Source organism: Erithacus rubecula (genome assembly GCF_903797595.1).
Source record: "Erithacus rubecula genome assembly, chromosome: 3".
In the NCBI taxonomy this organism is placed as follows: Eukaryota; Metazoa; Chordata; class Aves; order Passeriformes; family Muscicapidae; genus Erithacus; species Erithacus rubecula.
Window position 1 is genome coordinate 114825352 of NC_136689.1, and position 14431 is coordinate 114839782.

Below are 14431 nucleotides of genomic sequence, written 5' to 3' on the forward strand. Positions count from 1 at the left end.
CCTTGGGTAAGGTGGGCTCTGTCACATGTAACTGTGACTTGGCAAGACAAATGCCATACTCAGAATGTCCCCCTTCCTTCATGTTGAGCATGACCCCCTGTAGAGTTGAATATCCCTTTGGTCAGTTGGGATCATCTATCCTAGTTGTGTCTCTTCCTAGCTTCCCATGTACCTGCATCTGCCTTGCTGGTGGGGCAGTGTAAAAAGCAGAAAAATCCTGGACTCTATTAGTGTTAGTGCTATTTAGCAGGAATTAAATTATCCCTGTGTTATCAACACTGCTTCCATCACAAATCTAAAACATAGCCTCATACAGGCTACTATGAAGAAATTTATCCCAACCAAAACTAGTGCAACAGCCAGTGTGATTTTTAGGTCTGATTAGTATTGCTGTGAGACTGTTCAAGTAATCTGGAAGCAATACTTTGATGTGTAAAATCTTTTTAACTTTAAAATCTTGTCTAGAATAGGTAAATTTCCTTTTTAAAATATTTTTTGCCTCAGTTTAGTGATGACTGTAATTATTTGGGACTCTCATCTAGTGAAAGTTTGATTTAAGATGTCCTTCCACTTCTTTTTAATAGGGAAATTCTAAAGTGTGCAGGAGTGTGAGAGCTAGGTCATTCTATGAAAGACCTTGTATTTGTACCCAAAACAGCTGGAAGTTTGTCTTCCTTACAGCAGTTGGCAAGTGCAAATCCTTCTGTATTTATAATTTCTGTCTAGAAGAATCTTTCTTGTCTGTTTCTAGAATGATTGTTTTCTTATGAGAAATATCTTTTCCTTTGAGTGCACTGGAGTGTCATATAGTTTTAATCTGTGAAGGCATCTGTAAGGCATCATTCAGGCTTCCGTCAGATATTGGAATTCAATATCTCATTCTTACTTCCTTCTTCAAAATTTGGATTGCTACACAGTGATCCCTAGGAAACATTGGCAAAAATGTAGCTTATTTTTGTGCAATGAGTCTATAGATCTCTAAAATTTTTCTACATGTTTGGGCACTTATGTTTGCTAATCTGACTTACCTTATGACAACTATTTAGGGACTCTAAGGTTTTTCATTTTGCTTTATTTGTCATCCAATTGGACCTTTGAATCCTATTTTTATTTTTCTTGTGTAGAAACGATTTTACTGTCAGGAAAAAAAACAAACAGAAAAACAAGTGGTCAGGATTTGTTGAGGTTATGTCATCTCTCTGAGCAGTATTTAATTTGGAGTGAGAGTCAAATTACATATGTGACCTCCAAAATTTGATCCAAGATAGTCATAGGATAAATCCTGCTCTGACTAGTGTTATCTTCACAGTTTAGATTAGGTTGGTCTGGCTTTATTTGGTGGAGTTTTGAAAGGATGGAAAATCCACACACCTCTAGGCATCCCATTCCATTGCTTTAACTGCTTGATCTGAACTTCTGTCCCTCTGTATCCCATTGGAATTTTACTTTTCTGCAACTTGTGGTTGTTGGTTCTTTGAAAACCATGAATATTGGTATCTCTGTAACCACCTTTTCACAGGGACTGCAATTACTAGTTCCTCCTGCCCCATACACACTCTCCTTAATCTTTATCCAGGCTGAGTAAACCCAGCTCTGTCAGCTTCTCCTTTAAGTGCTCAAATACCTCACCCATCTCAGTAGCCACCCTCTGCACTTTCTCCAGTTCATCAGTATCTGTGGGGAGGGGAGGCAGAGACTGGACACACTACACCAGAACCTAAATAATAGATAAATACTGAGCAGAGAAGGATCACTTGCCTTGACCTGTGCATATACTGCAGCCCAGGTATGGTTAGCAGTCACACTGCAAGCATGCTCTGCTGCCTCATGTTCAGCTCCTTGCCCATGACTAACCCAGGCCTCTTTTTGCAGAGCTGCTCTCCAGTGGTCAGTGCCCAGCCTGTTCTGGAGAATAGCACTGCTCTGTCTCAGATGCAGAGGTTTGCCTTTGCATTTGTTGATTTTCATGAGCTTCTTGTCAGCATGTTGCTCCAATTGGTCAAGATTCTTCTGAGTGGCAGTCATACCCTCTAGTATATTGATCCTTCTTCCTAGTTTGGAATCCTGAATTTATTTTTCATTAAATTTCATAAAATATGAGTTAACTGTCATCTTTATTCCATAGAGGAAAGATTAGATCAAAAATTAGTATACAGAAATACTGCAGGATTTCTGCAAAACCATGATTTTTGTAAGGACTGTGCATTGAATGCTATTCCAGAGTGTCATATCTACTTAACTATCCTTTCTTATAATGACATTTCCTGAGGAGCAGAGAAACGGATTAAGAAATGCTCATGTTAAAAAGCTGTGCTCATAGGTAAGATACATTACTTGAGAATTGCCTGAATCTGGATAGAATGAAGATATCTAGTCTCTTGATGAAGTAAAGTTTGAAGTGTTTTTTTGATTCTTTGCATTTCAAGACCTGAGAGTCAGATTGGAGTTCATAGAAGACCTGTCCAGTATTGATAGCCATTCTTCTGAAAGACAATAGATAAGAGGAAGACTATGGTTCTTTTCACCAAGAAAAATGAATAAAGCCCTAGTCTTTAGGTACTTCTGAAGTATTTTCCTTGCTCACCTCTTGCCTTTGTTTCGGGTTTATTTGAAGAAATACAAAACTAAGGTTTTACTCAATGTGATTTGTTTATATTCAATTCTCAATATTGTTTCCATTAAACAGAATGAGATGCACAGGAATAAAGCACCCACTGCTGTTACCAGGCTCCAACTAGGATTACATACAGAAGTCCAGCCCAGTAATACAGGTGCAGAAGCTCCCAAGAAGGATGCTTTTACTTCCACAGAAGGTTGTGAAGAGCTGCTAAATAAGAGATGGCAGGAGGAAGACAGGTACTACAGGTTAGATGATGAGGCTGAATTGAGAAGTCGCCTATTAAATAAAAGACTTGATGAGGATTTGAATGTTCCCAATCGAAGACATAATGGATTTGTCAGCCAGTCTGCAATTCCTACTAGGAAGCACCACAGATTTGATGAAGATGGTGATTTTGCTAGAAGATACCATGGAGTGGACTATGATCCTGAGACAAATGCAGAAATGGACCCTAGATTTAGATGTGACAGCACCTATGACAGAAGAACTCCCCGGAGTTTTTATGCTGAAAGGTATCCTGAATTCCATTTTCTCCTTTATTTCTGTAGTGCTTGTTGATGGCCATGGTTTACTCTCTTTAAATATTAGAGAAGATTCCCATGTGAAAGCAGGATTTTGTACTTTTGTACTTACAAAAAGGACCTTTGTAATAATTTATAGAAAAAGTGTTGAAAAATTGGATCAGTCCCTAAGACTATGCATATATTAAGAAGCATTTTATATATTACAGCAAACCAAGGATACTAGAGAAATTACCCCAGAAGCAGCAGTCCACAATTCATTTTTATGAAGAGTGGTTTGCCAGAAAAATACTTGAGAGCAAACCCCTGTGCTGAGAACCCAATGCTACATCTTTTTCCTTAGTTTGTAATAGTTACAGCAAGTCAGTTTTCAGTTTTTGGTACATGTAACTATGAGTATAGGATGTAAAAGTCTGTTTTTTAAAAATCCTCTTTTTTACTCCGTGTCTTGCTAAATGACAAGCTTTAAACATCTATGTAGTTGAACCAAATCCTGATGGTTTTATTAGGTTCTAATCTCTGTAATAACTGCTTAGTTTGAATAACCACTTAGGAAAGCCCAAACCAAACAAAAGAGGGTGTCTTATATAAATCATTCAGGAGGAAACCTGATACTATGTACTGTTCAGTATTAAATATTCTTTGCTGTGTTAGCTGATACATCAGTTGGGTTTTTTGACATAAATTGTTAATCTTTCCCTTCTAGCTTACTTATTTAGAAGAAAATAGTATAGCCTTCCTAAACACTCAGGATTTTGCATTCTGGCCACCTTTAGTTATTCCATTGTGAGAACTGGTTGCTTTCAAAACCAGATGGGTTGTGGTTTGAAACAGTACCAAACTTGAAACTGATTTGTTTATACAGCTAAACAAAGCAGTAAAGTTTACTGTAAATAAATTTTCAAATGATATTTTAAAAGTGTTAATTTGTTCCCTTTCCAGGGAACATGAGTGTTGTAGTTTTTATTTGTGTTAAGTCTGTTGCCAGAATTATTTTCCTGCAATTGCTTCAATGAAGGAACCACCAGTGTTCTTCCTTTGCAAGGCAAAATAAACACTTTTTTTTTTCCCCTAGAATTAACACTTCTAGGAAAAACAAAGGCAAATTGTACCACTCTAAACAGCATTGAATATTACTATAATGTTCTGTTGTTAGTTGCTAATGGAGGGGTTAAATGATCTTTTGAGTCATTGTTTACAGGGATAATTTTCTGGATAGTACTGCAAACTAATAACTGGGGGGAGAGGTAATGCTCTTCTACTATTAAAGAATTTTCTGAATTCAATTTGTTTTCCAGTTTCAAGTGCTAGGAGAGTTAGAATAATTTTTCTCCAAAAATAGTTCTTGATATTCTTTCCCAGCCTTTAAAAAAAAAGTAATCATAAACAAAGTAAATCTGTGGAAAAAATGAAATGTCTGGAAGTATTTGGAAAGGCAGACTCTAATAAATGGGTTATTGCAAAGTTTCAGACTGTGTGTTCTGGTGTGCTTCTAAAAAGCGTGTATTTGTTGATACAGTGTTTCTGCAAAAGACTAGCAAATGGAAACAGTTAAATAGATGAGAGAAAAAAGATTGCTTGTTTGCTGCTGAGATTCAGAGAAGAGACTGCAAAATTCAAAATTTGTTCCATTCTGTAGTGTATTATTGGTGGAAATGAGCAAATGAGGTTTTAGATAGAGTGGACTTGTCCTATACCTTTTCAGAAAGAAAAATAATTATAAGCTTAACTTGGTGTCTAACAAAGACAACCAAAATATTTTTGAAACTAACAGCAGTATTTAATTCTCTGTGTTAGTAAATACTCAGAAGGATGAGTGTCCTCTCTTTGTTAGGTAGCTGTTTGCCCCTGCCTAAGGCAGTTCGACACAGAGTCTAATATTTAAATAAAAGTAACCATTTGATGTTTGAGGGTTTGCTTTGTTTCTCAAAGAATTTATACAGAATTATATAAATAAAATATTAGCAAGTATGGTGTTTGAACCAACAGTAGGCAACATGTTGAATATTAGTAAACTGTTATTAAATTTTAATATTAATTATAATAACAAAAGAATAAATATAATATATAGTTATTAATATATAATATAATCAGTATTACTAATTAATATCATTAACTAATATTAATAAATATAAAGACAATAATAAATATTGATAAGATAATAAATTTTATTTGTTCCAGAAAATGTGGATGGTGGTTATATAAATATCTGTGACTAATATATCACCAGGCAATTCATGATTTATTTGGAGACACCTCTGAAATGGCTTTATCCCCAGTTTTCTTTTAAAAGAGAATAGAGAAGAGAGTCTTATCTTTGGTGTTGGCAGGCTTGGTGCATCTTCTTAGAAGAAGCTGCTGGACCATTATCTGAATTCCCTGAACTTAATTTTATATATAAAATTGGGGTATTTTGTATGTATTTTCTACCAGTTAATGTTTATTGAAAATTATCAGTATTTTTTTATTAAATGTATTTTTTAGTCTAGTACTTTTTCCTCCTTTGAAAGAAGCACCACTTAACCTCTCATGAAGTAACTTCAGTCTCTTCAAGGAGAAACATATCTTTTAGTGACAGCTCAGCTTCTGAAGAGTTGGCTTTTTTTTTCTACATTTCAGGCAAAGTGGACTTTTTCCAAACCTATTTAATTCATGATGGAAACGAAATTCAAAAGGAGACCTATTTTTATTTGCTCTACTAAACTTCTTAGGTTTTTATAAGGAGATTATTAATTTGGAGAGGCAGATGTTCATAAAAGAACTTTTCAGAAGGGTTTCTGTTTTGATGGAGACACAAGGTCTGTAGTATATTTCAACAAACAGAAATGGTGACTGGGAAGTGAGAAGAATTGCAAAATGTTTTAGTCCTTAGGAATGGAATGCTTTAGTCCATCCCCAGCTGTCAGGTCTGTCCTGTAAACAGGAGACAACATCTTTTTGATTGAATTGGGCCAACATGTCTTGGCCTGCCGTGCTAAGCTGACTGCTTTTTACACAAAAGGTTGCCTCTTGAATTCAAGGATTATTTTCTTGCTTCCTTCCTGCATCCTTTCATTTCACTGGGAACTTGGCTTTCTATTTCTTGGCTGCATTTCAGTCTTATGTGACCAGCCTTGTAAGGAGTAGATTGATTGTTGTCATAGAGATGAACTTGATTGTGAAAGAAGTTCATGTTATGCCAAGAGGATAAATGTTCTTTCATGTTGTTCTGGTGGGTTGTTAAGATGCCAGATCAATGTTTAATAATCTGCTTGCATTGTTTTGTCTTTGATTATTGACTTCTGTTTAAATGAGAGATTGGCAGAGCTGTGGGTTTGGTTTTTTTTATGCAGAAGAATGAGGTTTTTTGCCAAGTTTACCTAGTTTTTGGGGTTTTTTTTTTTTTGCTAAATAGGAAGTCCATGGCTCTCTCCGGCTCTGGAAAAAGTATAATTTTGATAACATTTGTTGGCTACTTTATTTTTCACTGAATATCTATTTTTGCCCTATTTTGTAATGATAACTTGAAATCCTCATTATAGAGCTGTTAGTAGCATTTATAAAGTTTTCAGGAACAGCCCCCTCATGTCCATACAATATTTGGCATTCAATCATATAATTTCACTTTTTATGTAGATGACTCAAATTTTTGTTCCTGAATTTTTGTATTCACAGTGTTGCCTGTCTTTTGCCTTGAACAAAAGTCACCTCACCCTTTTAAAGTCTATCAGGTGTGAAGTATAGTGCAGTTTGTTATTGAAGAAGCTTTTAATATCTGAATTGGCTGTTTCACCAGACTTACCCAATAGCTGTATGCTAAAACCTTTTGAAGACTTTGTTGGCTCCTGGGGATTAAGAGCAGCAAGATCTGTTTCAGTTAATGCAGTGTGAGTGTCAAAAGCCCTTTAGCTCTCAAAACTCTTAACAAGGCTCATTAGATAAGGGCTGCAGGAAGGCAGGCTTGGGAATTCATGTTCCAGACAGAGAGCTACCCTGACAGTGCTAACAAAGTGAATTCTTTCTAGAGTATTTAGTGATATTTTCAGAACTGGTCCTGCTGTCCAGTGTGCATTCAGGCAGCAAATCCATTTGCACGAAACTGCTGAACCTTCCATTTCAGTTTGGCTGTTCCTAGGCAAGCATAGCTGAGTATTTTCTATTTCTTTAAGGCCCTATCTGAATGGAATGGTAAGAGATGTACCTGCAGATTATGAAGATGAATTAAAGGAGAGAGCACATGTGCAGCCATTCTCAAGAACTGGAGATTCTAGGTGTGGTATACTATGTACTTTTCTGATAATGGCACTGCAAAATCATGGTGAGACAAAAATGTTGACTTCAAATCCCACAACATTGTCTGAAATGCCTGATAGTTTTTCCTGCAGCTAGAATATAGTATAATAAGAAAAACCTCTCCTCTGAAAATGGCCATTGATGCTTGCAAGCCAGTTTTCTTTTTGAATTAATAGAGCACTATTCTCCAACCTTTTTTCATAGCAGTTTTTAAATTTCTTCCTCTTATCTTGTTTTGCACATCCTGAAATGATCTAAGTGGGTGAAGCAGAAGCAGAACACTTGTAAAGTCCTTATATAAACTCTTGACTGGTACCATTCAGTCTGTCAGCATGGCTGAACTGAGTCAGTTTTTCTGATGGCTTCAGAAACCACAGACAAATGGGAATTGTGAGAAATGCCTTTTTGCCAGGCAGCTTCTTCTTTTGCTTGGGATATTTCTTTGGATTGTAGGAAAATTGTTTGTCACAAATGTGTCACATAGTGATGAGAGTCTGTCATGTTTCCCACAGATTGTGTAGGAAATTCTTGAGTTTGATAATTCAGTTTTCTTTTTTGTCTTTTCCAGAAATCAGGTACAGATTGGTTCTTCAGCTAATGAACGGTCTAAGTCTGCAGCTGAAAGGCAGCATGCAACAGGCCTTGTTCTTGGTATGTGTAAAAACCTAACTAATAACACTGAGTTAGACTTTCCTTGTGTATGTTATTTCTCTATGTGAATAATTAAAAACTAGAAAAATGAGCTTTTGTTTTCCCTTTTGGTAGTTGTCTCCAAGGCTGCTAAATAAGTGTCATTTACATAGGGAAACTAAAGCAAAACATATTCCTTTCCCCCCCTTAATGTAACTTACTAATTAATTTTTGACTTACTAATTAATTTTGAAGAGTCCAAGTTTCTTCTTAGATTTCATTAACATTTTAAGAACCAGATAAGTGATTAAATTAATTCTGCAAAATCAAATTTGGGAGAAATCTTAACCTCTATACTGTAAAAGACACAGCTTTATAGTGAATTTTAATTGTAGAAATGTGAAAAGTAGTACTGCTCACAACCCTAGGCAAGAACAAATGATTCTGATTATCTCTCCAGTAGCCATAAAATTCAGCCAGAAACACTAGTATTGTGTGTAATAGAGAGAAATACTGGTGAAGACGTAGCATTCTTTGCTCAATTCAGGAAACTGAGGCAAGGATAAAAGAACTGTAGTAGTTCTTTGGATGGGAGCTTTTGAAGGCAAGCTAGCTTTGAGTTATAGCAAAATAGATTAACAGTTGTCAGAATAATTTCTGTTAATTTTTTCATTTGAGTTTACCTGATCTTCAAAGCTGTATGTGGCAGGTAAGTTTTTTGGGACTGTTTAAAGGCAGCACTAAACCAGTGATGCCATAGTGATTACTCTGGTCTGCCCAATCATCTCATTTGGAGTAGCTTGAGAACACAGAGGGGTGAATTTCTACTCCTAGCAATATTGGTTAGAAGAGTATTGTAAACTATGTTGATTAAGTAAATTACAACTTGAATTTTTGGAAAATAAGAGTGATTTCGGACTCCCCCAAACTCACAAACTGTGAGTTCATCTTGCACATTTTGGTCACTTTACAGTCTCAGCACAACAACAAAATAAAAAAATCAGTCAGTCATGCATCATGTTTTGTTGCTGTTCTTATTTGCCTTTTGTTTTAGTTTCTTTCCAGCTTCCTTCTCTTTATTATTCAGATCTCCTTCACCAGAAGTCCAGTCCGTTTGTGTGTGGAGCATGTTAAGTCTGTGTCTGATAGTTATAAAATACAGAAAGTGCTGCTGATGTTTTTGGGGGATTGTTTTTAAAATAATAGGAGACCTCTGCACTTATTGTGGGGGAACCACCACAACCTAAAAGTTTTTTGGGTTCCTTAAAATCTGCAGGAGCTGTTGCCACTGTTTCCTTTTACATACACACATCTGTCAGTACTTTGCTAATTCTTAGTAGCCATGGGAACCATCCTGAAAGTGGAGCCACTTGCTTTCCTCCCTGTGGGTTTTACTCCCTTCAGTTTTAATTTTCAGCATTTAATTTTGGAGCATTGTAGTGTATCTTCCTTAGGTAAACATTAGACCAAAAAAAATATTACTTTTTATAGTTGCTGTTGTACCAAATAGCTTTGAAATTTGTAGCTTCCTGACTATACAAAACCAGGCAAACTAGGAAAGTAATGAAAATTTCAGTTGTTTTGATCATCATACTCCAAACAAATTGTCTGTTAAAACTAGATACCTATTTTTATTTTAATCAATAGAGATACAGTGTTTGTACAGTCTGTGTTTCAGTTTCTAAATTGACTGAAAGGCAGTGTTTTTGTCCAGTACCTTTTCTGTATTTTGTGGAGCATTTACTCAAATGTGTTGCCATGTCCATTAGGTGGTCAGGACCGAGAACTTCTTCAAAGGAGAAAGGAAAAATACAGACAAGAACTAATGGAACAGATGGCTGAGCAGCAGCGGAATAAGAGACGGTAATGGCAAGTTGCTCTATTTTTAAAAGATAATGGCTGAAATTTAAAGGCATTCCATTAATTCAGTGTGGTAAGAAGCAATTCCATAATTAAGGGATTCTGGGTAGCTGAGTAATATTGCATTTAATTAAACTCATTGTCATGAGAACTTTAGTTTTTAATGAAAGCTTTCAGTGGAACGAAGAAAAGCCAGATACTTTTTCATTTTTAAAAAGGATGTTTTAGTTTCTTAAGGGTAAAGAATCATCTGTAAGTTATCTTTTTTTTGCTGGTACAGGAATGCCTAAGTAGTTGGCAAAGTTGAAAATTAGTTTTGTTTTTGCCCCCCAATTTTGGAAAGTAACCTTTTATTTTTAAAGCATTTAATCATCTGGCTTATGCAGAATAATAAAATACTAATTTCTTCCTTACCTATTAGTCATTATCTACTGAATAATACGTAGTGTCTGGATACATAAAACCACACAGCAATATTAGAGAAGGGATAAGGAATTAAAAATCAGTTACTATTGACAGTCTTACTGTGATGAAAATTGAACATGCAGAACAAGCCTGAGCCTGTAAATCACAAAACAGTATTTATTGCTGCACTTTTGAATCATTCATTTCACTGTGTTTAATATTAACTTCTTAAATGTGAATAAGGACAAATTTTTTAGAAATATCCTGAAAAGTTGTAGTAAAGAAGAATTGTGCTGGTTTCTCCTTTTATAGTAGTTGGATTTTTACTAAGTGAAATAGTTGATAACCAGATACTTCTTGAGAGTTCTATGTATTTACAAGTATTATTTAATTTCCTTCCCTGACTCCAGAAGAAATCAAGCGTAATCATTGTCTTCTATTATCCTGTATTTTCCGAGTTCTTTTAACTACAGAGTTGTGAATTTGTACTTTGAAAGAATGAATATAGTTGTTATTGCTTTCTGATTTGTTCTTCTTTTTAAAAAACAAACAAACAAACAACAAAATAGGGAGAAGGAACTTGATCTCTCAGTTGCTGCTTCTGGAGCTCAAGACCCAGAAAAGAAGGTAAGAAATTTGGATATTCTTTCATCTATATAGCCTATTCTTTTTTTCTTACATGCACACTGTGGTTGCTCAGTCATAAAACTCTGTAAAGTTTATATAAAATGATAAATGCTGGGCTATTTAATAGGGCATCGGTGTATAAAAAAATTAAAGCCAAGGATGATGAGGCTGTGTCATGATTTAATCCCAGCCAGCATCCAAGCCTCACAAACAGCTGCTCACTCACTTCCCCACCACGTGGGATCAGGGAAAGATCCCCACTGAGTGGGATCAGGGAAAGAATAGGAAGAGTTAAAGCTGGAAAACTCATAGGATGAGATGAAGACAGTTTAACAGGGAAAGCAAAAGCTGTGCACACCAGCAAAGCAAAAAGAATTAATTCAGAGCTACCCATGGGCATGCAGCTGTTCAGCCATCACATGTCTTAGGAAGATAAGCTATATCCCTCCATATATCCTCCCCTTTCCTCCAGCTTTATATACTGAGTATGATGTCCTATCATCTGGAATATCACTTTGGTCACTTGGGGTTGCCTGTACCAGCTCTGTCTCTTCCCCACCCTCCAGCCACACCCAGTCCCCTCACCAGCATGGCAGCAGAAAAAGCAGAAAAGGCCTCATTACTGTGTTAGCTCTGCTCAGCAATAACAAAAGCATCTCTATATTGTCGACCCTGTGTCCAGCACAAATCCAAAAACACAGCCCCACACCAGCCACTGTGAAGAAAATTAACTCTTCCTCAGCCAAAAGCAGCATATGCTGTAAATCATTACACATGCTTTCAGTGTAAGAGGAAATTATTTTCATGAAAGTAATTGAACATTTTCTTTTGATCTGTCCAAGTGGAACTTTGTGCCAACAGTGGGTACCATGGGTAGAATACTTAGTGTCCAGTGGTAGTCTCTTATATGCACACAGTAGTAATCTTTCTTTGGGAATGCAAAATATACTGCAGAAAACCTTTTCTCAATTAAAAAAAAAGTTGTTTTGCAGATGAGTTGATCTCATTATAACATTTTTTAATTTAAAATTTGTAAATTTTTTAAAGTGATCTAATACAGTGTTTAGGATTGCAAACATTGTTATGGGATTTTGTAAAAAGACACGTTTGGGTTTGTGTTGTAGGACTTAATGCAGAGTTACTACTGTCTCCACTTCCTTAATAAGGTGATGATTACATGAAGAATTTTGATTAGTGTGCAACCAGGAGCAGGTTGCCAGCACTAGTAACATTATTAGGAGACTGATAGTCTTGCAGAGACTGACAGAACTCATGTGATTTGCTCATACTTGCTATGTGCCCAAAGCCATTGCAGGTTGGGTATAGTGGAGATGTGCTCTTTAGAATGTGGGGTGGTAACTTTCAAACAGGAATAGACTGGTTATTAAGTTAGCTTAACTGGTTTAAATTATCACCAGTGCTGTTTTTGGGGAATGCTTTGATGCAGATTGAAACTTGTGCTATTTTTGGAGAGTTCAGTAGAGGTGAAAGAAAGTTTTCTTTGCTATAAAATGAAGGTGAATGAAAACCTGTAAGATGCTATTAGTTAGATCAGATCATTGTGAGTCCCTTCCAACTCTGAATATTCTGTGAAACCATTTCTTTCTTTCTGAGAAACTTGTGAGACTGGAGACTGAGAATGCACACAGACAAGCAGTGAAGCTGAAGTAAAATTCTTACTCCTAAATGGGGAGGGAAAACACCTGTCTGGTTGCATGTTCCTGCCCTCCCTGCATAAAGTGTTTGTCATGCTTGTTTGGTCCCTGTTTCAAACTGATTCAGCTTGGTTATCTGGCAAAAATCTGAATCTTTTTGCTGCTTTATTTGGTGTAGAGGGGTCAGCTGATCAGGGATTCAGATGGTGAAAGGGAGAGGAATGGAGGGTACATCTGGGAGGCAGGCAGGAGAGGATGCAGAACTGAGCAGAGGATGCTGGCTCTTCTGGCTCAGCAGGCTGCAAGGTCAGTGTAAACAGTTCTGTGTAATCAAAGCTGGCTATGCAGAAGCATGCTGTGCTGCAGCACTCAATATACCAAACACATCTCAGAGTCTGCAAAGTGCCTGTTGTAGGAACAAAATTATATCTAGAGCGAGTACACGGCATGCATAGTGTTTTAAAAGCACTAATTTAGCTGAAAGCCTTCAATTAAGTTGAATTGCTACATTCATTAAGCATCAGTCACTGCTAGCTTTAAATTGCCTCTCAGGGAGAGATTCTAATTAGGTGCATTTCTTGATTAATTACAGGTTGGTTAAATAGCAATGCCTGATTAAGAATCTATAAATGTAGAGTGTTGTATAAGCCGCTTGTTTAAAGTGAAACAATCCCCAGGATGGATTGAGTACTGAAGTCACATCTGAAATCAACTGCAGAACTGAAATCTGGGGCACTTTGGAAATAGTTTCATATTAAAGTTGTTACTGAGAAACACTGTTTTAAATGTTTGGTGCTCAAGACACTGGATTTGAAAAGATGAAATGTCTGTAGATTGCTTTATAAAATTCAATTGCTTTAGCTAGTATCTGTTATCTAATTCTGTGTTCACATCTGGAAATTTGAAGTTAAATGTTATAAGCTAATATTCCTGTCTAGTAGATTTTGAGAATTTGTACCTAGATGCTTTAGTCCTTGATTGGTGAGTACTAACTGCCTTATATATACTGTCTTGCAGCTAAGTGATGAGGAGGTAAAGATTTAATATTTTGTTGAAATATTTCCATATTGTAGGGTATATTGTTTTCTGATAGATATTAATACATAGCTGGTTTTGGGTACTACTTTCTCTGAATGCATGTTAGTTGAAGAACTTCAGTATTAGGACCAATAAATTCAGAACAAACCTCTTTTACTTACACCGTGTATGATTTGTTCCCATTCTTCAATTATATTGCCTTATTTTAACAAACATTAAAATAGTTATACAGAGCAGTTGCTGTAAGGGCTTTCTTGGTGTGATAGGGTAGTTCTGAAACTGACTTGCATGCCTTCACATTATTTGCATGTTCCTTTTGACTTCTGAGGCTGACAGTTATCAATAAACATTTGCTACTTCTGTTTTTAAAATCACTCCCCAAAAACCCTCATAATGGTTGTAGTTGGAAAAAATTAATAATATGAAAGGAATTTTAAAAATAATATAATGGTATTGCTAGGAAATGTTTATTGCAAAATGTCTCAATATGTATTTGATTTTATTTTTTACTGCTTATGAGCATTTCAATCTTGGGGTGGAGGGGAGAGATTTCAGAAACTTTTCTATGCATAATATGAGAATACTGTCACTGTAGAAAACTGGCAGCTGTAGATAAACTGTTCTACAGACAGCTGTGGAAATGTTCTTTTCTTTCTGGACATTAACTAGATTCCTATACTTCCTGAAACATGATAAGGTTGCTTTTTGTAAATCTCTGGTAAACTTTCTGGATTTCCTTGCAATACTGGATTCCCAGTAGATCATTGGGAGGAAAAAAATGCAGTCACTAGAAATTTGAAAGC

At 36.1% G+C, this 14431-nt stretch overlaps 1 protein-coding gene across 2 annotated transcripts in view; it reads left to right on the forward strand.

Moving 5' to 3' along the window:
- Positions 1–14431, forward strand: part of CSPP1 (centrosome and spindle pole associated protein 1) — a gene marked incomplete at its 3' end in the record, with an annotated part of 60302 nt that overhangs the window by 16170 nt on the left and 29701 nt on the right. For both annotated transcript variants that reach the window (XM_079301535.1, XM_079301534.1), the window contains 5 exons: positions 2687–3132; positions 7290–7391; positions 7982–8064; positions 9813–9906; positions 10878–10935. In XM_079301535.1, the coding sequence (XP_079157661.1) occupies positions 2687–3132; positions 7290–7391; positions 7982–8064; positions 9813–9906; positions 10878–10935 (783 nt within the window). The remainder of the gene's footprint in view (positions 1–2686; positions 3133–7289; positions 7392–7981; positions 8065–9812; positions 9907–10877; positions 10936–14431) is intronic.